The 27,352-nt window shown below is 36.5% G+C and overlaps 3 protein-coding genes across 4 annotated transcripts in view; 2 read left to right on the top strand and 1 right to left on the bottom strand.

Annotated features, from left to right (window-relative positions):
* Positions 1-8,920, bottom strand: part of LOC124542188 (BTB/POZ domain-containing protein 7) — a 39,559-nt gene extending 30,639 nt beyond the window's left edge. For both annotated transcript variants that reach the window (XM_047120130.1, XM_047120131.1), the window contains exons 1-2: positions 8,616-8,920; positions 927-1,040 (exon numbers count right to left, since the gene is read on the bottom strand). In XM_047120130.1, the coding sequence (XP_046976086.1) occupies positions 927-995 (69 nt within the window). In that variant the 5' untranslated portion in view covers positions 996-1,040; positions 8,616-8,920. The remainder of the gene's footprint in view (positions 1-926; positions 1,041-8,615) is intronic.
* A 328-nt stretch (positions 8,921-9,248) lies between these two features.
* LOC124542219 (E3 ubiquitin-protein ligase RFWD3-like) lies at positions 9,249-15,194 on the top strand. Its single transcript, XM_047120165.1, has 2 exons — positions 9,249-9,454; positions 10,903-15,194. Exon 2 carries the CDS (start codon positions 10,920-10,922, stop codon positions 12,852-12,854), a length of 1,935 nt encoding a protein of 644 aa, XP_046976121.1. The 5' UTR covers positions 9,249-9,454; positions 10,903-10,919; the 3' UTR covers positions 12,855-15,194.
* A 1,847-nt stretch (positions 15,195-17,041) lies between these two features.
* Positions 17,042-25,751, top strand: LOC124542220 (thioredoxin domain-containing protein 9). Its single transcript, XM_047120166.1, has 6 exons — positions 17,042-17,235; positions 18,768-18,848; positions 20,017-20,116; positions 21,783-21,984; positions 22,857-22,992; positions 25,455-25,751. The coding sequence occupies exons 2-6, from the start codon at positions 18,784-18,786 to the stop codon at positions 25,591-25,593; spliced, it is 642 nt and encodes a 213-aa protein (XP_046976122.1). The 5' UTR covers positions 17,042-17,235; positions 18,768-18,783; the 3' UTR covers positions 25,594-25,751.
* The last annotated feature ends 1,601 nt before the right edge of the window (positions 25,752-27,352 follow it).

The raw sequence follows: 27,352 nt of genomic DNA, 5'->3' as shown, positions 1-27,352 counted from the left end.
TACAAATTACTGTTCGGTGGCAGGACGAGATGGTGGCCTACGTAGGAAGGGACTGGGTGACCTCTGCCAAAAACAGAAATGAATGGCATTCTTTGGGGAAGGCTTTTACCCTGGGGGGGGGTGTATGTTTGTGGAATAAATAAAGCTATTTTATTATATATGTCGGAGATTGGAAAACGGAACGGTTTCTTAATGTACATGACGAAAGAAGATCGCCCACAATCTCCAACGTTCCCTTCGTTATATATAATAAGCGACCCTCCTGGCTTTGCACGGGTGCAATGTCGTGCAGAATATATTTATATAAAAAGTTCAGAGCTTCTTGACATTAGACAATACAAACCGCTATGTCCCTGCGATTTAAAACTGTAATATCTTCGAAAATATTCGTTTAAATTACGCGCTGTAAGGGGCCATATTTATCTATACTCATTGCACAATGTATTTAACATACTTAATTGGATAAGTATTAATGCTGTACTGCTTAAAATCGTTTTGTAATTAAGCCATTATTTCTCGTCAAATGTAATGGATAAGACACCCTGAAGACATGAACCGACCCGTTCGGCATACTGTTCCACCGAAGAGTGGCATAGCTAGGTGAGGAAGGGCCCCAGTGCATATAAAAAGAATCGTGCCCTCAGCCCCTTTCCCATCCCTCTTTAACTAATAATTACCCTTTAAAATTATAGATACCAAATAAGAAATCTTGTGCGCAGGTTCGTAATTTTCTAGCTTCAGAAGCTTAAGGTTTAGTTTAGAGGGCCCCTGAACTTCGGGGCCCTGGTGCACTGCACCACCTGGCCCTACGATAGCTACGTCACTGCCTCCAACATACATCATACATATAGCAGATCTATTAGCAGATCACATTATTCTCTTATTGTTGTGATTGGTATGTTTGTATAGTATAGGGCGATATATACCTGGGGGTGCGAGAGAGCGGCGCCCATGTCGGGGCGGCGCGCGCGCAGGCAGCAGAGGAGCCGGCTCATCAGGAGCCCGACATCACCGCGCCGAGCGCCCGAGACGCGCCCTCCCTGCGGAGACACACACACAATAAATAACTCATACTTAAAACAAAGAAAACACAATTAATAGTAAACAAGTCCCGTTTATTCCCTATCCCTTGGGAATTCTGGAATATCCTAAAAACAATTTTTAGTTGTTGTTATATATGTTATATTTTTATAGTTGCGGAGATAGAGCTACTTTGGTTCGAAAATATAAATCCCATTTATTCCCTATCCCGTGGGAATTTTGAAAAATCCCTTCTTAGCGCACCTCTAGGACACTCGAGGCATACGTGTGCCAAATTTCAAGTCTTTAGGTCCAGTGGTTTTGGCTGTGCGTTGTCTGTCAGTCACTCAGTAACGGAACAGTTTTATATATTGATTGATTGAAGACTGTTAATATATATATATCAATAGAATTTTGACATATTACGGTACGAATAACGATAATACCACAGGACGCCAAATAATCCGAATTTGCCCTAGAGTAATATAAAAGATTAAAACTAAGTAATTTTAGTAAGACGACCTTCGAGTAATGTGTACACCGGTTACTTTGAGATAATCAGTGATAATCATTGTATGTGCACTAGGAGTAAGGATAAGCTTATAACGCCAAGTTTCCGACTCCGCAAAGTCAATAAATCCTTCTTGGGGCAAGGTATCCGTTTCTATAATAAAATTCCGCAGACATTTTTAACTTTGCTGTTTAGTAAATTCAAATCGTTTGTAAAAAATACATATATTTTTATTTATATACAATAAATGCAGAAAAAGCATATTATTCAATACAAGATTTTATAGATGATAAAAAAGCGTGGAGCTAATATCTGTTGACTTCCACGCAGGATATATTAATTTAAATAATTGTATTTAACTAACATGACTTTGTATTTTTAAATGTTAAAAAAGAGTAACTACTGAGTTTCTTGCCGGTTCTTCTCGGTACAATCTGATCCGAACCGGTTGGTAGCTTCACTTGGTAGTAAAATGACGATTCAGAAGTGCTTGTAAAAACCTACTTGAATAAAGTTTATTTTGATTTGATTTGATTTCATGGGTCCCGGGTTTCCACTCCGAGGTCCCGGGTTCGTCCGGCCGATTTGATGTAGAAAAAGTTCATTAGTTGTCTATGTCGTCGTAGTATAGTACTATAGTAGCATAGCTACCACTTCACGTCAATTTTAAGTGGGAGAGTGGTACTTCCCAGGGTGAGACAGGCCTGTCACGGTAGCATGCGTAAGCGATCCCGTGGCGTCCATCGAAAGACGGAGAGGTTACCGCTGGTTTTTTAGTGGGTAAAACCGGCGTACTTGGGCGCACTCGGTACCCAGGGCTCCGGGGAGTCACACCCCCCCCCCCACTTTCCATCACGTGGCGGAAGCGCGTAATGCGTTTTGCCAGTGCGAAAAAAAAAGAAAATAAAGGGTGTGCCAGGCCATTCATAACATAACGCCTTAGTTTCCAAGATTAGTGCCACATTTTAACCAATAGTATTTCTTTGTTCGACCAAATTATCAGCAGCTAAACGCCTTTCCGATTGTCAATTTCAAAAGGACCTCCGTGGTCGAGTTGTGTGTACAACGGTTTTCATGTGTACACCACTCTGAGGTCCCGGGTTCGATTCCCGGCCGAGTCCATGTAGATTACCATTAGTTTTCTATGTCGTCTTGGGAGTGGAACTCGGGGAACACCCCGAGTGTTTGTGGTATCGTTACTTCTGATCTTCCACAACACAAGTGCTTTAGCTAATCACAGTGGGATCAGAGTAATGTATGTGATGTTGTCCAATATTTATTTATTTATATACTTGGTATTTTTGATAATGCCTGATGGAGTTACAGCTTACTCAGATCGAGATATACAAGGATGAGTTATTGTAAAACCGTGTCTGAAAAAATTAACAAAATTTATTCTAGTGTTGCGTATAGATAAACTATCAATAGTATATCTATAGTAAAGGTTTTAGCGATAGTATCGATACCTCATAGATAATATTGTCATGTGTCAATACTATAAAGTATTTTATTACAGATGATAGAAAAGCGTGGAGTTATACTTGTTGACTTCCAAGCAGGATATATTAATTTAAATAATTGTATTTAACTAACATGACTTTGTATTTTTTAAATGTTGAAAAAGAGTAACTACTGAGATCCTTGCCGGTTCTTCTCGGTAGAGTCTACGCGTTTAGAGTGCTTCTGTTGCCAAATTTAAGGAACGCTTGTGTGCGAAAGGTTGGGAATGAAATGATCGCCTCCTGGCTGTTTCTATTCATAATAAATGTTTTACAGGTAAACTAATAACACCTATTTTCCGACTTCCCAAAGTTAAAACTTCCTTCCTCGGGAGCTATATACATTATTATAATAACATTCCAGAATTATTTTTAAAAGATATAAAGATTATAACAAAAATTATTGATATAGATTCCCAGCAGGACAAAAAAAATTATAGTGCTTTACTAATATACGTACTTTGTAATTAAAATGGAGGAAAAGTAACTACCGAGTTTCTTGCCGTTTCTTATCAGTAGGATGTTAATGGATGTATTTTATTTCAAATTACTACAACAGGTGTCATCCAAAGTCTTATACTTCTTTGCAGGTCAATAATACAAATTAGGAAGAGATGTGGACCAATAATGGACCCTTGTATGACTACGACACTGACTGGAGACGCGAGAAATCTATTTTTATTTATTTATATTATTTACTTCAAACCCATGAAATACGATCGGTCAGGTATATAATCAGAATGTTTGAAGGCGGTATTTATAACGCCAGTTACGTATCTGACCAGCGTGCGTATCGTGTTGTACGCAATCAAAGGCCTTACAAAAATCTCTAAATGTCCCATCAAGCTTCTCGTGATATCCATGCCTCGGAAATATATTAGAATACCCGCTTCGGTTTTCAAATGAGCCATTATGATTACAATAGGCTATTTGACAATTCGATAAATATAGTGCCAATTATTGTAATCGGTATATATTACGAGTTTAAAAATAGTTATTTACTAACGAAAGTTGAAAACAATACTTAATTTATTCAAGAATCCATAAATAAGAATGCATTTTTGAAACGTTTGTCACGTGAAGCAAAACGCTCCTGATTAGCCGGGCTTACGATGAAGTCACTTGCTTGTTAATTATACTCACCTAGTACATGTACCACAGATTAAAATACAGGCAAGTGACGTTACCGAGCTCATTGCAGTGCCATATTGTCCAAGTAGCGTTTTTGCGCGCTATTTGAATATATAATTTTAACTATGATATTTTTCGGCAAATATTTACTAGAAATAAAAAAGAAATACAACTTTACTGGGTTCCTTAACCTCTACTAAATAATATAACATGGATTTATTATAACGGCATATTTACCATGGTTTTTATTTCTATTTGATGGGACTCGGTATTTCGACATTATCTACGAATGTCTTGCTCACGAGAGCGATTATGTTTCACCCAAATTGTTTATATGCAGCACTAACTACATCAAAATGTCGTCAAGAGACATAGCTTATTACATTATATCTATACATATAATAAAATTGGAGTGTCTGTTTGTAATATAAAAACAAACGCTTTTACTAAATGCATAATTTATATACAGTACATATATCGAAATAGCATTTTTTACAATTTTTGTCTATCAGTTTATTCAGCTAATCTATATATCTATATAGAATTGTTGGATCGATTTTGATGGGATTTCACTGGCAGAAAACTGATGTTATAAGTAGTAACTTAGGCTACAAGTACTTTTTTGTCAAATTCGAACGAGCATGAAGCCGCAGGCCTATCTAGTAATATATATATACTAGCTACTTCTCTTGGTGGTATGGTTGGTACATAAGGTGTCGAAATGGTAGATTATTCTCGTGTTAATTAACGAGGGCTCTTTAAGGGGGACTAGGGATGCATCGTATACATTCTGTGAGCCTATCTTCTAGTATTCACAACACATTTAAAGCGTCTTTGAGTTCTGATAATCTATACACATCACTGCGATCACCACGGCGCCTGCCAATGAAAGAGTACCGCTGGATTTTTAGTAGTTATTCCGGTATACCTCGGCATCTTGTGTGCCGGCGAGTCCCCTACATTTCCAAAACTATTTCCATTTTAAAAAACAAGTGACTGTCAGTGAGTGGTTTGTCAATGTAAGACGATAATATTACGATTAGAAAGTACCCTACTGTACCACGAGGGTATAGAGTACGTAAGAGGGCATAGTCTTGCATAAAAATGAAGTTTTCACCGGCTTTAAGTGAAAATCGGATAACATAATAAACAACCCGCTCGATGCATTTACTTAAAGGGTTCGCCTTCATGCCCGCATCGATTATCACTAAAAAATCCACTACCCTTAACAGTAAACAGTAAATTTCTCCATTTATCAATATTGTCCAGGCCAAGTGGTCACGAGGGAACATTAATCTCCGTGGTCGAGTAGTGTGTACACCGGGTTTCATGGGTACGTCAAGTAAGGTAACAGCCTGTACATTTCCCACTGCTGAGATAAGGCCTCCTCTTCCATTAAGGAGAGGGTGTGGAACATATTCCACCACGCTGTTCCAATGTGGGTTGGTGGAATGCGTGCAAAATTTCGATGAAATTAGACAAATGCAGGTTTCCTCACGATGTTTTCCTTCACCGCCGAGCAAGAGATGAATTATAAACACAAATTAAGCACATTCATATAGCGGTGCTTGCCTGGGTTTGAACCCACAATCATCGGTTAAGATGCACGCGTTCTAACCACTGGGGCATCTCAGCTCTTGTACGCTACTCCGGGTTCAATTCCCGGCCGAGTCGATGTAGAAAATTCATTTGTTTTCTATATCGTCTGAGTGATAGCAGTGGGGTCGATACTTCTGATTGTCCACAACACAAGTGCTTTAGCTACTTACATTGGGATCAGAGTTATGTTATATATATGTATATTTATTTCTAATCTCTCCTCATCGTTTTTAGTTTAATATTACACACTCTGGAACGTCAGCCATATATAGGAAGTGAATGAATGCTTTGATCTCTTGATTGTGTGCCAGTAGATTGCTTTACACTATTTTGTATGCTCCCAAATTGTAATCATGTTGAATATCTTTCTGGGCGATTAGAGTTAATTTTCTTCCTTTCTGTCACATCTCTTACCAACACTACTGGTGTCCTGAGACTGTTTCCATGCGATCTTTGTGACATACCATGATATCTTGCCACCTTAAGTTCTTCTTCCTTACCACTCTCTCTGTAGTTTCCGTATCAATATGACGGTGAAAACTATGCATAATGATCGGGAATAAAACCTAAACTAAGCTAGAATTAAAACAAACTAACAACCAATAATAAATATCACAATGAATCTGGAAATAAGTGTACAGATGCCTAAGAATTAGTCCATTGAATTAATTTTGTACCACATAACTTTTTATGGACTAACTATTTGAGAATGACGTTAAAATTATCGCTTAAAACTTTGAAAAGGTGTCATAGACTTATCAATAAATCAATCTTAAAAATATTTTTTCGACTTAATGAGTATTTAATAGTTAGATACACACACAATTCGAAATTAACCTAAGTTAAGCTCTATTTTATATTGAATATATCAGTTTTGTTTTAAATGATTTCAACTAAGACCAAAAAATAATCACTGGGATGTTTCAAATCTTCTCCTCAATGAAGAGGAGTCCCAGCAGTGGGAATTTACAGGCTGTTTTTGTTGTTGATCACTGGGAGCATTAGCAAGTATTGTAACAGCTGAGATCTGCACATTATGCAAATGCTTGATAAGATCTCTGCTTTAGTGTCAAAACTGACTGGATTGCAGGCAAATACTCCAATATTGAATCTTAGATTAACATTACAAGTGAGACTTACTAATGTAGAACATATAGGATAGTTTCATGGGTACACCGAGGACCTGGGTTTGATTCCTGACTGAGGCCATATAGAAAAAGTTCATTTGTTTTCTATAGTATCTTAGGTCTGGGTGTTTGTGATACTGTTATTACTTCTGATTTTCCATAGCACAAGTGCTTTAGCTACTTTTATTTTGATCAGGGTATGTGATGATGTCGAATATTTATTTATTTATTTCTATTATTTAGGACCACCCTCAAACTTTGTGATTTATTAATAACATAGTATTAATACTGTCTTGACCTGTTATTTTGGTTGACACGACAAATTTCTAAAATTGTATAATTTATTCCAATAATTGACTTAAAGATAATCTAGTTTGTAGCTTTCTACAGAAGAATCAACACACAATCTTTGCATTTAATTAGTTAAATTGCATTCCAGCATATCAACAACATTGTAAGGCATTACTTTTTGATTTTTTATTATTTTCTACATATATATATAGATATAGAGATGTATATAGGGATATAGAGAGGACCCAATTATGTATTTAGATTCTTAACAAAAAATATAAGAAACTATGTTAGCCTTTAATTTGACAATTATTAAGTAAGTGAAATGCTTCTATATTGAAGAAACAACTTTAAATTTTGAGTTTAGAATGACGAATACCATAATTTGCAAAACATAACATAGTAAAGAGATACTGTTTTACAATTTTATAAACATTATGTTGTTTTTTTTTATTATAAAACTATAATTTGTAACTAATTATTTACTGTCATAATTTATTAAATTAATTTCGAAATTAAATTTTCAGATGAAATGTATTTTTTAATTAATGTTTAATGTTATTTATTTAAAAATAAGACAAAAAATTAGGAAATATTTGTTTTTTAATTTACTTAGGTAAAAAATATTTGTACTCAAAAATATATTTATACTCAACAGTAATCATATGTTTTTAAAAACATATGATTACTGTTGAGTATAAATACTGATTAGTAAACATTTGTTACTAATATTATTATTTATCTATATTCTAAAGATATCAATATATGAAGTAGGCCAAGACTGTATTAAAAAATACTATAATATTTTACATATTTTGATGGCAGAAAAAAAATTATACTCTTGCCTAAAATATTAATAGCATGTTATATTAAAAAATATATCTATCAAATCATTTATTATTATATTACCGAAAAAAAATGTAGTTATATTATTTTGCCAATATTTCTAAGGTAAAACATATTAAAAAAATAAATAAAACGCGGTAAAAAACAGTTTTATATCACTTGTAAAGTCGAAACATACAGAGTGAGTTGTACTGACCTGACATCAAATGCTCTCGTAAATACATATTGTATAACTGAGAATCCAGGTGCCCTATTTAGGGGTTGAACTGTAGCTACATATAGCTTATTCCGAAAGTGAATCTAAGGGGGTGCGGCCAGGGTAAGAGTGACGTCACGTACAGCGCGCGCATCCGAGCAAGATTTGACCTAAATAAACTTGCGACATTATTTTGTTACAGTACATAACTCTAAAATGTCAACAGGGCCAGCCTCGAGCTGCGTATTGACTAATGCTGGCCTACAAACCGATTTATATGTGGAAACACGCAATGTTTCGAAAACTACACGACTAAAAAATATTAAACTCGGATACGTTAATATGGATACGTATATACGTATTGATGAGTAAAGATGACATTATTTGATACTCACCAGTGCTAACTGGCATCACACCGTAATAATCCAATAGGTTTGATCACACACTACACAAACATTTTGTATTTAGTACACTGACATCCAGCCGCCATTAAGAACATTCACCAACTTGTTAGACGATTTTTTAACCACAGGGCATTAACATTGTATTGCAAATATATTTAATCACTTATACTTAGGCTTATATTACTTTAAACATAAATAAGTCACGAATAAAAGCTCGTCGGATCGAATAATTTAAATAAAAAAACAGGAACGAGAACAACCCGTTATGTCTTCCCGTTCGCGATTCTGACACTACTACCAACATTAGGAACAAATAAATAAATACGAACCGTACCAACATACCAATATAAAATCGGATAATCAATTTAAATTTAATTTCATAATTCAATAATACATTGATACCGTTGATCATTTGCAATAACTTTATATTGCGGTAATTCGAATATACTTACGAAACAAATTCAGATGATTATATGATACACCTATCTACGATCTACCAAAAAAATCTTCAATATGAGATTAAATAACTTTCTCAGTAAAATAAATTCAATATGTGTATCCGAATAGTGATTTGACATAACAAATGCAGATAATACAAAAACTAACATTTTATTTAGAGTTCAGCGACTTTTACCGTCGTTATGTTTGCTTAAATAAATCTGGTAAATTATTATTGTAAAAAAAAGGTTTTGTGATAGTATGGCAAAAATATGTCTAAACATGACACTTTTTAACCATTTCCCTATCAAAATAAGACAATAGTTTCACTTGAAAGTGCAGATATAATTTGTAACTTTGACAATTGTTTTGGATATTTTTTTATAAAAGTTGTAAGTATTTATTTTTATTCTTTTAGATTTAACAACAAATATGAATGAAAGAAATATTTAAAAGCTATTAATGTATGAATGTCTCATTCGTTGTTCTAAAAAATATTATCAACTAGGGGCCCAGGATGTCATAATACAATTTTTTTTTCAAATTATTCCTATCGAAAGAATTACAATAGAGAATAAGTTAATCTGTAAAGTAATTAAAACTATCGTTACTTGAATTATGAAATGCTTAAGAATTAATTACAGTAATTATCAGCCACTATAATTAAATCTGAATTATTAATCTAAATGTAACCTTATCATGGTTTTCCCATTATCAGTGGCCAGTACATGTTCAGACAAGTCCAGTGCCTATGGTGTCAATCTTGTCCTTTAGACTTACCAAGAACTTAGTGGTGATCACATAAATTATGATCTTTAGCTATGAATATTGTTCAATGTTGTAGTAGCCTCGGCTAATGGAAGTAGGAAAAATTATGAACGAACATTTGATTCATGTATTCCTTGCAATTGGTTTATAACTCAGTTACATTGTGCAATACTAAGAGTTTATGATTTTGCTTACCACTTTAGTTTTATTTCCAAAATTTCGATAGCAGTTTCATTGATGTTCAAAATGCGATTTGCAAATCCATAGTAAATGTCTATATATATTGTTTATTTGGCTTTTCTCCTCTCATAGTCGGAGTAGAGTATAAGTAGTCTCCAAAGCCAAATCAATGATGACCGAAGACATATAAGTAATAATGGAAGGGAAATGTAGTTTCCTGTTAATATTAGATTTGAAATTAGTTAATTTTTATAATAAAATCTAAGTACCAAGAAGTACATGGAAATTCACTGGTGATAGTCTAGACTTGAATCTGTAATCAGCAGCTTAAATTCTTATGTTCTAACCACTGGTCTTTAAAAATAAACTGGTCATAACCCTGAAAAAAAAAATGATTACGATAATATGGTATGCAAAAAGTGATTTTCGAAAATCAATTTGTAATATTAGTATATATAAGTTATTTACTTTATGAGATGACTAGTTGTGCCTGAGACTTGAGTTTGAATAAAAAAGAATATTTTGAAGCCCTTTTTGAAGTTGCTTCTTAACAATCTTCTCTACATTAGCTGTACTTGAAACTTTAATGTTTAATGACTTTCTGTCTTTGTAAGTCAGAAAGAGATGGTTACATTATAATATTGAGAGGATATCATCATTTTTTAATCTGATAGATAGGACTAGCAAATGTTAGGTGGTCACTGCCTTTAGACATTGACAGTAAGAAATATCCCTTAAATCCCCAATGCATTCCCAACCTTGGGAACTAGGATTTTATATACATAGACCCTGCAGTTATATGATGTGGGTGGTATGTATTCAGATGGATTTGGGCAAAGCCCTACCAGTTACCACCGAATTAAGTACCCTAAAATTATTTCTGTCCTTACAGGTACTTAATGATAAATTATGGATGAAGATGCACAAGTAAGTAGCAATTCTATTATAGTTGTACCGGAGTCTCCCGAAAGTCCAAGTATTCTCCGCTCCCCGATAATCGGTCGCCAAAGGCAAGACTCACAGCCCTCGGTGCAACCTCATATAATACAAGATGAAAATGCGCAATTTGTCGATAATATCTACAATGAAGGGGCCAGTTCCAGTAATAACGAAACGAGTAATCCTCCAAGGGACAATTATGGCATTTGGCTACCGAATATGGGTGTGTACAATGATAACTCGAACTCGGCACAAGGAAATTCATCACAGCCTAACCCAGAAAGCAACCAAGCCATACAAGATCCTGTTAGGCCTCACAGTGCCGAACCGTGGCGTCCTGGTGGCGGTCTGTTTGATGATAACTCTAGTTCTGCTCCAGCGCCAATCGTACATTCGGAAGATAGTAACACGGGCGTGATGAATCAAGAATCAAACAGTTTGCAGTCGTTCCCTGATGCTGATATTAAAAAGGAAGATACGATCGAGGAACCGCCAGCGAAAATTAGGAAGTTATCCTCTCCAAAACATAACGATGAGGTCGACGGCGAGGCGTGTCCAATTTGCTTAGATTCTTGGGGCAATTCAGGCGATCATAGGCTGGTTGCTTTAAAATGTGGTCACTTGTTTGGCGCCCAATGCGTCGAACGCTGGTTGAAAGCTCAGAACAGCAAGGACAGGTCCTGTCCGACATGCAAAAGCAAAGCGACGCTAAAAGATCTGAGGTTTATCTACGCGAGGAGACTCGTGGCAGCGGACACGTCTCAGATAACGACGTTGCAAAAACAAATAGACATATTACAAGCGGAGAAGAGCAGGACCGAGCTGGAACTCGAAAAGTCCAGAATAGCTCACCGAGCCTGCTTATTGCAACTAGAAGTTCTCAGGAGTACGCTGATGAAGAACCAAGTCTCCAAGGAGCAAGCGCCCAGGAGGTCCTGGAGATTCGCGTTGGAGAAGAATCTGGAAATATGCAAAGATGGCGGCTGTAGAGTACTCACGTATAATTGTAGGACTTATGAGTTATATGTATCACAGAAAAGTACCGTCAATCTATTCCCAGGTTTTGGTATTCGGAAAATTAGCTGCACAGATAACAAATTAGGTGAATTCGTTCATTTACACTCGAAACCGATACGAGATATAACCTATTCCCAGCCCAGAGACCTACTTCTCAGCGTGGGACTCGACAGCACAGCTCGGATCGTTGAAAGAGGTATCCCGAGTGCAACGATACAGTGTGGCGTACCCTTGTGGTCGTGTTCGTGGGATTATCTACGCAGCAACGAATTCTATGTCGGTGGAGTCGGTGGTGTGATACACCAGTACGACGTTAGAAACCCAGGATCGTACATCCAAAGACTGAACGCGATATCAGACATATCCCCGGTTGTGTCCCTCTGTTCGACGGAATACGGGCTATTATCCTGCCAGTTGAACTCCTGCTGGCTCTGGGTGAGCAACATGAGGCAGTGGGAGCCCCGGTCGTTGCCAGTCGATGGGCCATTCATGTCGCTCTGCTACGACAACGAATCCCACAGGGCGCTGCTGTCATCTCGGGCGAGTGCTAACGAGAGGTCGAGGTTGAGTTTGTGTAAGTTAAAAGCGAGTGTGCCGAGTGGTGAGATATTGTTTGACGTGGAGCAGACTTTCGCTGGATCGGTTCGGTCTACGTTGATGTCTAGGAGTTCCTTCGTGAGGGTTTCTGGAGCTTCATGGGTCGCTGCTCATTCGGAGAGCGAGTCTTCTCTCTATCTCCACGGACTGGACGGTGCTAGGACGATGTCGCTGCCGGCAGCGGAGCCCGCGATAGACGTATGTTCAGCTCAGCTGAACGGCGACACGATACTCGCGGCGCTCTCTGAGTCTAGGCTGCGTCTCTACAAAGCCATTCCGACTAATTCCTGACGAACAACATATTGAAATCGCTGTGATCACGGACGTTGAAATTAGTGTTGTTTTTTTTTTTTGTAAATATATTTCGTGTTTAGTCGTTAAATTGTAGGTTATTCGGTAAATAAACGATGTAATAAAATATTTTGTATCGCGCTGCCATTTTGTAATAATGTTGTGATTTTAGTTTTAATATTGTTGAAATGTTATTTAAGGTATCGATAAATAGTTGTAGATTAACGGCTTCACTTGTGAATGTTGACAGTGTGTCTTCGAATTTCAAATGAATGATTACAGAAAAGAAAAAAAATTGTGTTTGACTAAACAGCTGAACGAATGTTATTAGTAAGGCCAATGTAGTTTAAAAGAAGTACAATAATTAGGCGTCAACAAAAAAGGTCCAATCTACTGAAAGTAATTCAACTACAGGATAAGCGATAAGACATCTTAGGTCTCACAAGTTTGGTGAGGGATTGTCGATGTATGGAAGGTGAAGATTCCTGAAAGCACCAAGATCTTTACATATTCCAAGTCTATATATAGACTTAATGAGTCCATTCTGCAGTTGAAATTGTGTGGACACTTTTGGAATGAATTGGTCATAAAATTTGACACAAACAATAAGATCAGTTTTCGTTTGTAATATATTTTGTCCTAAACATTATCCATTTGAATGTGAGATGGCCATTTATTTGATCAAATTAAAAGTACTCTCGCACTTGACATTGACGAAATAACATCTCGGCACAAAAACAAAGTACTCTCGCACGTGATATTGGCGAAATAATCTGTGCCTTATTGGCACAAATAAAAGCCACGAAAAAAAAACTCTTCGAATATAGGAAACTTCATTGTACTGTTTAATACATCTGAATTTATATAATCTGTGGATTCATTTATGACTATAGTTTGCTTGTCATATACCACTTAAAAATGAATCTCTAACCCTCAAACCAAAGCTATGGCAGCATTTGAACTGCCTCAGCAGCTACAAATTAAAGGAATACTAAAATAATATACCACCTCTTTTCTTCACGCGATATAATGCGATAGAGTTACATATATCATAAATATTCAGTCAAATCAGAATCTTTATAGTTTTTAAAGTCGTAATAAGTTTGTTGGTGCATTGGATCTTTTTCGTTGAACGCCTTAAATACATGATATCACCACTAAACTATTCGAATATCGAATTATAAACTCAAATAATATAATTTGTGTTCGATTCTCAATAACAAATACCCGTTTTCACAGATTAAAATTAAAATTAGTACTGTTTTTTTTTTTTGTTAAAATTCCGAGAATGTTATAATTTTAACTGAAATTAAATTGTTACGGCATTCAATTATATTTTATTTTGTATTTAACGGTTACCATTTTAGATAGCGCCTATTTGACGTCGAAATTGGTCATCACAATGTTAACAAGAAATATACGGTTGGCGAAACATGTATAAAGCGTGTTATGGATTAATAAATATTTCTTTCTTTCTGGGCCTAAGGATTGAGATACGCTTATGCCCTTTTCAAACATACTTAACAAAGAGTATGCATAACTTATTCCAATCGAAGTAGTAATAAAGATAAATAAACCTTAAATTAACGCGTATGTACAATACTGACAGTTCTTGATTAAAATAATACTATATCAACTTTAATTTTACTTCCAAAAATCCGAAAACAATTTCCTTGAAGTTCAAAGCGGCCTTTTTCATAAATCCATAGTGAATATCATAGACAAATCAAGCTCTCGACCAATGATATCGCGCCAATTCGCTGTCAAATGTCGTTTATTTCGTTTTTCTCCTCTTATGGTTGGAATAGAGTGTAGAGTGAAGATCGGTTGGCTAGTTATGACGTTAAGGCGTATCATATGAGGAACAAGGAATAGCACAGCAACTAAATCATAATAGGCGATAGGCTACAATATTCAACCAATCACAGCTCTTGAATATGTGCTGCTAGTTACGTAATGCTGGTAGTTTTACGACACTTCGTGGATAAAATGCCCTGCGATTGGCTGGCTATAAGAAATAAGAAACAAATTCCCACCGCGACGGAAATTTTATTCTTATTCCTTATTTTTTTAATTTTATTCCTTATTTTTGAATTATGAATTGATTAACGGTGTTGCCGTCGCTGGATTCTGCTATTCCCTATTCCTTATTTCTTATCTCTTATTTTTTTCATTGTGTAATGGGCCTTACTTTCGTATTAATATCTTATTTTTTGCTATTTTGATGTTATGATTATTTGCGAACGCGCTATGACAAGTAAAGTCGCCATTACATGAAGTATTTAATATTGACCATAGACAAATAATACATGTTGCGTACAATTAGATTATTAGGCCAAATAAATGAAATACTGTATAATTATAATAATTGTTAATATTAGACAATGATTCCATAGTTATCATCCTAATATATATCGTGAACTATAACTAATAAAATAAATTACTTATAAAAATTACTAATAAAAATTGCTCAAAATTTTAGACGTTTTAGTAACGGTCCAGAGAATTTTCTGACATGTATCATAATGTGAGGATACCATACATAAAAAATAAAGTTATTCATAGGGATGTCCATTTTTTTTTTCGATCTTAGGCAAGCGTAGTAGTGAAAACAGTGATATTAATTGTAATTAAAAATTGTGCTTGTGTTAAATTTCTAAGTCCTGTAATTGTATTGTAATAATGAATGTAATTTGATCCTCTGTGAGGGTTTTGTAAATTTCTATTATGTACCTAATTATTTTTTTAATTTATTTTTCATATAATAAATACTTTTTATTAAACAGCACCCTGGTTATTGTGTATCTTTAGTAGATAATTTGAAAACTGTGATTAAAATAAACGTTTTAAGCTTAAATAAATAAAAATTTTAACAAAAAGAAAAACCGACTTCAAACAAAACACTATTTTAAAACAAATGAATATGCACGAAAAAGTAATAAATAATTGCGTATTCAACATATTTTTTAAAGTCTTCCTAAGTTAAATGAAATGAAAAATATTAGACTACTTAAAAGTCGATTAACGATTATATCATGTAGTTATAGTTATTGGTATATTTGGAGCCGGTGTCTTCTTGTTCTTAAAGTATTCTCGCAGTGTTTTTTGATAGATATAGTATAGGGTTGGCTGACACCGGCTCCAAATATAACAATAACTATAACTACGTTATATAATCGTAAGTCGACTTTTAAGGAGTCTAATATTTTTCATTTCATTTTACCTAGGAGGACTCTCAAAAATATGTTCAATATGCAATTATTTTTATTATTTTTAGTGCATTTTTATTTGTTTTAAAATAGTGTTTTGTTTGAAGTCGGTTTTTCTTTTTGTTAAAATTTTATTTATTACAGCTGGCATGCCACTTCTCATCGTCAGGGTTGCCAGATTGGGCGATTTATCGCCATTTGGGCTACCTCGCCGACGAAACGGCGATATAAAAATATGAAAAATCGCTTGTCGCCCAAATGGGCTACATGAGATTTTATTTTGACGATTTTGGGCTACTTCGCCCAAATGGGCTACATGAGATTTTATTTTGACGATTTTACCAAATATTTTGAGTGGCAAAATTTATAACTATTGTCAAACAGATGATCAGTCGATAAGGAAGCAAGTTACGTTTGTTACGCAAAAAACAATAAAACAGAATTTAGATATTCACGATTTCACACAAAGTTTTTTGAACAATTATTATTAACAAAATAAAAAGTTCGTTCCAAATTTTAACAAAATCCGATCGAATTCACGTCGATTTTGGGCTACTCTGCATTATCGTATGAGGCAGCGATTTTGGGCTCCTCCCCACCCTGGGTTCTGGCGACTACCAAACGCAGACGTCTGGCAACCCTGCTCATCGTACCTTTGGCATTACAAAAACATCCTAGGAGTAAAACAGACAAGACTATATGGAGTTAGTTCTATTTGAAGGAAAAAAAACCTCTGACATTAGTATTTTATTACAATACCTATGAAAAACACATTATGTATTTTATTCAGATTTTAAATTTGTAAATAAATAAAAATATGCGGGCATCTTTCATTTATTCTATTATACTAGCGGTTCAAAATTCATGACTTCAAATCTGAATTTGAGTAACCCTACTATTTATCTAGATTTAAGTCCTATAAAAATTTGAAGAAAAAACAATGACTAATATGGCATTACTGTACAATGTAAACTGTAGTGCGTAAATGGTCCGTGTCTGTCAACCTCTGTAGTCTGTCATTTGTTTTTTACTTGTAAACAGTGGGTGTCACAAATCGTCATTTGTTTTACGAAAATAATGTAAATTACAACAAAAAATACTTGTTTCCTCTATTCATTCGAATATATATTGTGCTTGAAACACAGTGGAATTATTTTTATAACTTGAAGTCTGTGAGTATTTGAGAATTTTAACTTTTTCGAAACATGTGTGCCTATGAGGTCATCAGCCGCTTTTTATTTATATACAAAATACGTATTTAACGAAAGGAAAATAAAAAACTTTAAAACGATTGTGAAGATTTTAGTGTTACAAGTAAAATAGTGATTGATATTCAGCTATTGATCGAGCGAATTCAGTATTACCGTACTGCGACACTTACCCCTTATATGGTACTAAATTTATCCGCCTACGGGGGATATTACTTGTAACAAAAACCAATCCTTAAATGAAAACAAAGATCTTTCTTTATAATAAATTTCTTATATTGGTTTTTATCTGGTCAGAGTATGTTTTTTCTTTTTAGAAATAATTTATAATTAGAATTTGAAGATCAATAAGTATAATGCTTGAATTGAAAAAAGGAATTTGAGTTATGAGTTAACAATTACTATAAAAACATTGTATTGTTCAACAACTTTTTATAATTACCATAATTTGACATTGTCCTGTGTATCTGTGTGCCTGTAAAATATATTAAAACAACCATTAAGCTACCGATTACAGCATCACATGAGTATAACATAAAAAGAAAAATACTCCTTAAGTTTTCTCTACTATATGTATGTATACATATTAACATTTGTCTTGGATCAGTTTTTATGTTGTTGAACTACATAAATATCTGTTGCATAGTTGAAAACATCTAAGTAGATGGCGGGGAGTGACTGTTGCTATGCATCGATTAAAAGTTGATATATCATCTATTCGTAAATTGAACATAATATTTATGACTCTTGATGTGGTTTTTATGTTTTTTTTTAAAGAAAATTAACTATAGAAATGATGAATATATCTCTTAATATTAATTCATCACATCATTGTTTGTATGACACATGTCTGCTTGCTCATTTTCTCTAATATCATTTATTAACATAAGAATTAATAACATTATGCCGTATATGCATAGGTATTAAAGTAAACAGTTAGTAAAGTTACATATTCTATGGCTGAAATATTTCACATCAGTGTATCTCATATTCTTTGGCATATATCATGTATAATAATCGAAGCATTGCTTATGTAAAACAGAGTGTCTAAAGTGCGTAACAGTCCGTATAATTGTACTATCTCGGTGATAAATCGTGAACCAGTTAGTGACTTACATAATCCTCTACACAAACATAGCAACAACATTAAATCCTTAAATGTATACATATATGAACTGAAACTAGTTACTATATAAATCTTGACCACATGCAATGGTGGCAAGAATGCTAGCAGCATTTCCCCATTGAATCAAAATTCCGATCCTCTGGGCAAAAAACGACATTTCTCTTGACTTGTTGTGAAAAATATGTGAGCATGAAAAATTTATTTTTATTCTTGGAATTACACTCTGTTGTTGAAACACTCTTGAAATAGTTTAAGTAATTTCTAATATTCCATTTTACTTCTCGACTGTAGCTTTTGGAATTATAATGGTGATCTGTTAAATACCATAATGGAGTAAGGCTTTTCTTATATATGTATGTTTTTATTTCAGTTAAAAAACCATCAAGATGGAGCAAATACTACACCAAGTCGCACACAACATGGAGAAGCAGCTAGACAATGAGATCGGAAGGTAAGACTAAACTTAAGTATGAATAAATAAATAAATATGAGACAACATCACATACATTACTCTGATCCCAATATAAGTAGCTAAAGCACTCGTGTTGTGGAAAATCAGAAGTAGCGACGGTACCACCCAGACCCGAGACGACATAGAAAACTAATGATAATCTACATAGACTTAGCCGGGAATCGAACCCAGGACCTCGGAGTGGCGTACCCTTGAAAACCGGTGTACACACCACTCGACCACGGAGGTCGTCAGAATATTTTTAAATTAACGTGATTATTTATACGTTTTTAAATTATTTAGACTTGTATGTTATTTTGGGCGTGTTTTTTACTACCATTAATAATTTTTAACTAAGCTTATATAAAATTCAAATCTCACACAGCTATATTATTTACATATAATATAACAAGTGGCCTGCCCCAGCTTCGTATGGTTACAATGCAAATATACTACAGAATGTCTGACTGGCTTTTTTGATGACCTTTATAATGACACCGGCTCCAAATATAACAATAACTAGAACTATGTTATATAATCGTAAATCGACTTTTAAGTACAAATTTTTCATTTCATTTTACTTACGAGCTGAGATGGCCCAGTGGTTAGAACGCGTGCATCTTAACCGATGATTGCGGATTCAAACCCAGGCGAGCACCGCTGATTCATGTGCTTAATTTGTCTTTATAATTTATCTCGTGCTCAGCGGTGAAGGAAAACATCGTGAGGAAACCTGCATGTGACAAATTTCGTCGAAATTCTGCCACATGTGCAATCCACCAACCCGCATTGGAACAGCGTGGGGGAATATGTTCCAAACCTTCTCCTCAAAGGGAGAGGAGGCCTTTAGCCCACCAGTGGGAATTTACAGGCTGTTGTTGTTGTTGTTACTTACGAGGCCTCTAAAGAATAGAGTTGAACACGCAATTATTTTTATAACTTTTTAGTGCATATTTATTTGTTTCAAATTAGTGTATTGTTTGAAGTCTGTTTTTCCTTTTGTTAAAATTTTTTATTTATCTATATTATCTTGGGGATGGGCGTTTATAGTACCACTGTTACTTCTGATTTTCCATAACACAAGTGCTTTAGCTACTTACATTGGGATCAGAGTAATGTATGTGGTGTTGTCTCATATTATATTTATTTATTGTCATTCTGTTCACAGGTTGGACGCTCTCGACAACAGTGACTTGGAAGCGATCAGACAACAACGCATCGCGGAGATGAAACAGCGCGCCAAACAAAAGCAGGAGTGGCTTGCTATTGTAAGTGTTTGCCTTTTGAGACAACATCAACATCACATACATTACTCTGATCCCAATGTGAGTAGCTGAAGCACTTGTGTTGTGGAAATCAGAAGTAACGACAGTACAAACACCCAGACCCAAGACAACATTGAAAACTAATGGTAATATACATCGACGCGGCCGGGAATCGAACCCGGGACCTCGGAGTGGCGTAACCATGGAAACCGGTGTACACACCACTCGACCACGGAGGTCCTTTTGTAATTGACAATCGGAAAGGCGTTTAGCTGCTGATAATTGGTCGAACAAAGAAATACTATTGGTTAAAATGGGCCACTAATCTTGGAAACTATGCCGTTATCTTATGAATGGCCTGGCACACCCTTTATTTTCTTTTTTTTCGCGCTGGCAAAACGCATTACGCGCTTCCGCCACGTGATGGAAAGTGGGGGGGGGGGGTGTGACTCCCCGGAGCCCTGGGTGCCGAGTGCGCTCAGCGGTATCCTCTCCGTCTTTCGATGGACGCCACGAGATCGCTTACGCATGCTACCGTGACAGACCTGGCTCACCCTGGGAAGTACCACTCTCCCACTTAAAATTTACGTGAAGTGGTAGCTATGCTACTATGTTTCATGTATGTGAGAGTCGCAGAGGCTCGAATCCCCTCTCCCCCAAAATATAATGGTTTTGAAAGTAATATGTTCCTTGTGCCTGTAGTACACTGTTTTACTCGCCCTTTAAACTTGAACACCAAGCTTACCTACCGACGAGCTTATACAGCCCTATCACCAAGTAACTAGTTAGGTAATTAGTTAAATTATAGTCTATTCCATAGGAAATAGGATAAAAGATAAACAATGCTTAGATTTTCGTATTTCATTATTGGTATTGCACTACTGAGTGTTTATGATTCTTTATATCTTGCTTCAAAAATTGACGCCATTTTTTGCAAAAACACAGTGAAAACTATAGACTACTCAAGTTCTCGACCAATGATATCGTGTCAATTCGCTTTTGGCAGTGCGTTTTTTCGCGCGTTTTGGCAGTGGCACAAGCGGCATCCAAGGAAATTTCAATCCTTTCAAAAGTTCGGCGGTACTTCAGCTCTGAACAGCTGCTTAATCTTTACACTGCACAAGTTCGATCATGCATGGAGTACTGCAGTCATCTCTTGGACGGTGCAGCCAAATATAATCTGGAAACTTTAGATTCAGTTGACCGAAGAGCTTGTAGGTTAATTAATGACGAAAAGCTCTCAAATAGCAGACTGCACACCCTTGAGCATCGGTTTTTTATAGGATGCATTTTGGAGAGTGCTCGAAGGCTCTTTTCGGTCTGATAGAACCATCCCCATTCGTCGCTGAGTCGCTAAGATTTGGAACGACCTGCCTGCGTCTATTTTTCATGATAAGTTGACCTCCGGAGCCTTTAAGAGTAGAGTGAACAGGTTTCTTTTGGATGGGCGTGTACCACCTTCGTCTTCATCTACACTTTCCATCAGGTGAGATGGAAGACAAACGCCTATTCCATATAAATATGTAAAAAAAAAGGTAAATATCGTAAGAGAACTGCCACTCAGACAAAAGTGCCATCATATCCAATGATATGATCCTTGTTCTCTTCGTGTAAATGATGGTCTCCCGTCCAGCTGTGGCCTGTACGGTATACTCTCGTTCCGCGTCAGGGTCACGGCGAGTACAGCGAGATCGACAGCGAGAAGGAGTTCTTCGCGGTTTGCGGCAAGAGCGACAGCGTGGTGTGCCACTTCTACCGCAGCGACACGCCGCGCTGCCGCATCGTCGACATGCACCTGCGGCTGCTCGCGCGGCGCCACCTCGAGACGCGCTTCGTCAAACTCGACGTCGAGCGCGCGCCCTTCCTCACCGGTCAGTTGCCGTCTTGACGTTAGGTTCAGTGGTAGTTAAGTCTCCTCCCATAAATATTGACCATCTGTTACTTTGCCATAATCCACCAATCTTGGAGACTAAGATGTTGTCTGTTGTGCCTGTAGTTACACTGGCTTAGCCAGTCTTAAAACCGGAATATAACAATAATACTGAGTACTGTTTGACGATAGAATATTTGATGAGTTGGTTGTGCATTGACTAATGGACTTGCACAAAGCTCTTCCGTCAAATGATATATGTTTTTAAATAATTAGTATTTTAATTAGTAATTAGATAATAAAATTGGTATGCAGATTGGCTTGTTGCGAAGTGTTCATCGTCATCCATAGAAAATAGTGGCACCATAAATATGTTCCAACCTTGGGATCTAAGATTTTATCTATCCCTGTCACATTGTTTCTCTCTTTTTCAAACCAAAAAAAACATCAATATTGAGTATTGCCATTTAACGGTAGATACCCAAAACTGCATCCCTCCCCCAAGCCTAATAAGCAAGTTGATAACATTGTTCAAGCCCGTCTGGGTAGATACCACCCACTCATCAGTTATTCTACCGACAAATAACAGTACTCAGTATTGTTGCGTTCCGGTTTGAAGGCTGAGTCAGTGTAACTACAGGCACAAGGGACATAGCATCTTAGTTTCCAAGGTTGGTGGCGCATTGACGATGTAAGGAATAGTTAATATTTCTTACAGCGTCATTGTCTCTGGGTGATGGTGACCACTTACCATCAGGTGGCCCACAAGCTCGTCCGCCAACCTATACCATAAAAAAAAATCATAAATTGGTCACCAACATTTGGAACTAAGATTTTGTTCTCTCCTTTTGAGTAACATTGTTCTGTCCGCAGGCCGTCTTAAGATCCGCGTGATCCCCACCATAGGGCTCGTGAAGGCCAACAAGACGAAGGACTTCATCGTCGGGTTCACGGACCTCGGCGGCCGAGACGACTTCAGCACCGAGATGCTGGAGTGGAGGATAGCCAGGTGAGCCGGCGATACATGAGAGAGTTTTACTGTATAAAAGTAAAAGTAAAGTAACAGCCTGTACATTTCCCACTGCTGGGCTAAAGGCCTCCTCTCCCTTTGAGGGGAAGGTTTGGAACATATTCCACCACGCTGTTCCAATGCGGGTTGGTGGAATACACATGTGGCAGAATTTCTATGAAATTCGTCACATGCAGGTTTCCTCACGATGTTTTCCTTCAACGCCGAGCACGAGATGAATTATAAACACAAATTAAGCACATGAATCAGTGGTGCTTGCCTGGGTTTGAACCCGCAATCATCGGTTAAGATGCACCCGTTTTAACCACTGGGCCATCTCAGCTCTTTACTGTATACTTATCCACAAATAACGCGTCTTACCTGACAGTAACACTATTCAGGCTAAGATCAGGACATATACCAACAAATAAATTGGCATATTTAATGGGTAAAAAGGATTCTCCAAATTGCTCGGATTGTAATACCAAGTCGAGATGGCCCAGTGGTTAGGACGCGTGCATCTTAACCGATGATTGCGGGTTCAAACCCCCAGGCAAGCACCGCTGATTCATGTGCTTAATTTGTCTTTATAATTCGTCTCGTGCTCAGGAGGAAAACAACGTGAGGAAACCTGCATGTGACGAATTTCATAGAAATTCTGCCACATGTGTTTTCCACCAACCCGCATTGGAACAGCGTGGTGGAATATGTTCCAAACCTTCTCCTCAAAGGGAGAGGAGGCCTTTAGCCCAGCAGTGGGAATTTACAGGCTGTTGTTGTTGTTGTTGTAATACCGAAGATGATGTACATCATATTCTGATGGGATGTGTCCGTAACCAATCTCAAAGGGAACAGTTGTTGGGTAAAAAGGTATATGATGTAGGGATTTGTAACAGTTATTTAGCTCTTGCCTGTTCAGAAGAAGCCAGAAAACTGTGTGCTCTGTGTCGCCCAAGATGTGGAGATATTACGCAATTGGGCAACTGACCATTTGAGTAATATTTCCTCATAATGTTATTTGTATGAATTAAAGCCGTATTATGTATCAAGAATTGCGGGGCGACATGGTCAAATTGACAAAGTCCCCTTAAAAATAGAATAAAAAATAAATAACCCGTCTTAGACATGACGACCATGGGTTCATTTATTTATTTATTTTGTTCGTCCGGCTGAGTCGATGTAGATTATCATTAGTTGTCTATGTCGTCTCGGGTCTAGGTGGTTGTGCCGTCGTTACCTCTGATCTTCCACATCACAAGTGCTTTAGTTACTCACATTGGGATCAGAGTAACGTATGTGATGTTGTCCAATATTTTTATTGTATTAGAGTATAGAGTATAGAGTAACTACTGAGTTTCTTGCCGGTTCTTCTCGGTAGAATCTACTTTCCGAACCGGTGGTAGCTTCACTTAATTGTAAAATGACGATTCAAAAGTGCTTGTAGAGGCCTACTTGAATAAAGTTTATTTTGATTTTGATTTTTGATTAATACAGTTAGAGACATTTACAACAACAACAACAACAACAGCCTGTAAATTCCCATTGCTGGGCTAAAGGCCTCCTCTCCCTTTGAGGAGAAGGTTTGGAACATATTCCACCACGCTGTTCCAATGCGGGTTGGTGGAATACACATGTGGCAGAATTTCTATGAAATTTGTCACATGCAGGTTTCCTCACAATGATTTCCTTCACCGCTGAGCACGAGACAGATGAAACAGCGGTGCTTGCCTGGGTTTGAACCCGCAATCATCGGTTAAGATGCGCGCGTTCTAACCACTGGGCCATCTCGACTCTTAGAGATATTTATTTCCTGAAAAGATTTACATTAGATTAAAAGATCTATTTTAATTAGGGTGCTTAAAATAAAGAGCTAAGATGGCTCATAGCTTAGAACGCGTGCATCTTAACCGATGATTTCCGGTTCAAACCCAAACAAGCATCACTAAGTATTAATGTGCTTAATTTGTGCTCATAATTCATCTCGAGCTCGGTGGTGAAGGAAAACATTGTTAAGAGACATGCGTATGAATTTCTCCAATCTGCATTGGAACACCGTGATGGAATGTGTTCCAAGCCTTCATCATCATCTCAAAGGGAGTGAGGAGCAGTGGGAAATTTACAAGCTGTTTTTGGTTTTCAAAAAAAACTTGGTTATAGGGCTTTGTGCAAGCCCGTCTGGATAGGTACCACCCACTCATCAGATATTCTACCGCCAAACAACAGTACGCAGTATTGTTGTGTTCCGGTTTGAAGGGTGAGTGAGCCAGTGTAACTACAGGCACAAGGGACATAACATCTTAGTTCCCAAGGTTGGTGGCGCATTGATGATGTAAGGAATAGTTAATATTTCTTACGGCGTCATTGTCTATGGGTGATGGTGACCACTTACCATCAGGTGGCCCATATGCTCGTCCGCCAATCTATAACCTACTTCTATAATCTTGATTGTATTTCTATTCCAGAGCCGATGTGATCGAGTATTCTGGTGATTTGCTCGTGCCCCCTACTGAGGCGAAGAAGCAGCGCGCCCTGCAGATACAGAGCAAGAAGACAATCCGAGGCCCCGCAGACTCCGACTCAGATCTGGACTTCAGTGACTAGTACAAATACCATGGCCCTTGACCTGGTTACGGAGCTGTCCCAATTTTATTTGCTAATAATGGTATTGTCCAAAGTTCTAGATAATTTTTTATACTTTATAAATTATGAACTGGAAATAATATTATGTCAAATTATAAAATAAAGTGCTATCTTTAATATTTGTTGGTTATTTTATTGTGTAGATATTAATATTAAATGTAATGTATTTAAGTCAGCATTATTTTGGAAGAGATCGTCCCATCATGGTGAATAAACCTTAGTCTATAACCAGGGCTGACAATGTTTATTCATTCCCCAAAAACCTAAGCTAAATTCCCCAAAGTCAGGGAAAAAAATGACCCAATTCACCAAAAATTCCCCATACAGAAGTAAAGGGAAAAACATGGTATTTGATTTCTTTTTTCGTGTTGACCTTTTTATATTATATTGCGTCTCTACTAAGGAAACAATCTCGTCTATGTGTAGTCCTTTACACAAACTAAGGGTATCCTCTAACGAAAAAGTATCTGGGGCACGGCAATGCCCCAGCCAAGTCTCGAGCAAAACGGGCACAACCGTACCATCTTTTCTCGAAGCGATTCGCGGCTGTTTCGCCCCCCTATATCTTCGAAGTGGACAGTGCTAGGAGTTTGGGTTTGGGTTTTCAATATAAAGAAAACTATTGATACAATTACTAAATGTTGATTTATAACTACATAATAATTTGAATAGGACTTGGCTATTATGAGATCTCAAAACTTTTTACTATGGAAATACTGCAGCGAGAGGCTTGGCATTTTTTTACATTTAATGTTTTTGGTGGGATTTTAGTTTATTTTAGTATTTTCCCCACACAGTGACAATCCCCACACCAACCCCCGATCGACTTGCGATTCCCGGCATTTTAGGGAATTCCCCGCACATTGACGTGAATGACGATTCAAAAGTGCTTGTAAAAGCCCACTTGAATAAAGTATACTTTGATTTTGATTGGCAACGCTGTCTGTAACATTAGTATATTCCATGTGGTTTCAACAAAGACCGTTTTAAATACGTATATTTTAATTTTGAATACAATAATCTAATAAATTATTTAATCCACTTTAATTGGTCAGGACCTTCGACCAATGATATGTCAAAATTATTTGTCTTTTACCTTTACTCCTGTGTACTCTATTCCAAATACGAGAGGAGAAAAGCCAAATAAACATTTGACAGCAAATTGACGCGATATCATTGGTCGAGAGCTTATTTGTCTATGTTATTCACTATGGATTTGGGAAAAAAAGGCGTTTTGAATGTCGAAGAAACTTGAAACTTGTCGGAATTTTGGATTTAAAATGAAAGTAGAAATAATTAGTTAAGTGTAACAGTTTTCTATTATAAATAAAGATATATTCATTATAAACTCTTAATAGTGTACAATAATGCTGAGTTATTAGGGAATGGCATGAATCAAATATATTTTATTCAATTATGCTTTTACAAGCAATTCTGAATCGTTGTTTAAAAAATAAAATAAAAGTGAAGCTGCCACCGGTTCGAAAAGTAGATTCTACTAAAAAAAATAACTGGCAAGAAACTCAGTAATTATACTTTTGCAACATTTAAAAATTAAGTCAAAAGTTTAGTTAAATACAATTATATGTGTATGTAATATCCTGCCTGGAAGTCGATAAGTATAAATTCCACTCTTTTTTATCGTCTGTATAATCTTGTAATACGTAAATCTAAGGCTTGTTAATCTGTATTGCTATTTGAAATATTGGAATAGGATATA

Source organism: Vanessa cardui, chromosome 30 (assembly GCF_905220365.1).
Source record: "Vanessa cardui chromosome 30, ilVanCard2.1, whole genome shotgun sequence".
Lineage (NCBI taxonomy): Eukaryota > Metazoa > Arthropoda > Insecta > Lepidoptera > Nymphalidae > Vanessa > Vanessa cardui.
The sequence above is the reverse complement of the archived record's forward strand: the minus strand, read 5'-3'. Positions and strand labels throughout refer to the sequence as shown.

What these genes read in the sequence shown, in the direction of transcription:
- LOC124542219 (XM_047120165.1), top strand. Translation starts at nt 10,920, where the DNA reads ATGGATGAAGATGCACAAGTAAGTAGCAATTCTATTATAGTTGTACCG.
- LOC124542220 (XM_047120166.1), top strand. Translation starts at nt 18,784, where the DNA reads ATGGAGCAAATACTACACCAAGTCGCACACAACATGGAGAAGCAGCTA. An exon ending in CTAGACAATGAGATCGGAAG is followed by an intron (nt 18,849 to 20,016) that starts GTAAGACTAAAC and finishes TTCTGTTCACAG; the next exon opens with GTTGGACGCTCTCGACAACA. An exon ending in AGCAGGAGTGGCTTGCTATT is followed by an intron (nt 20,117 to 21,782) that starts GTAAGTGTTTGC and finishes GTTCCGCGTCAG; the next exon opens with GGTCACGGCGAGTACAGCGA.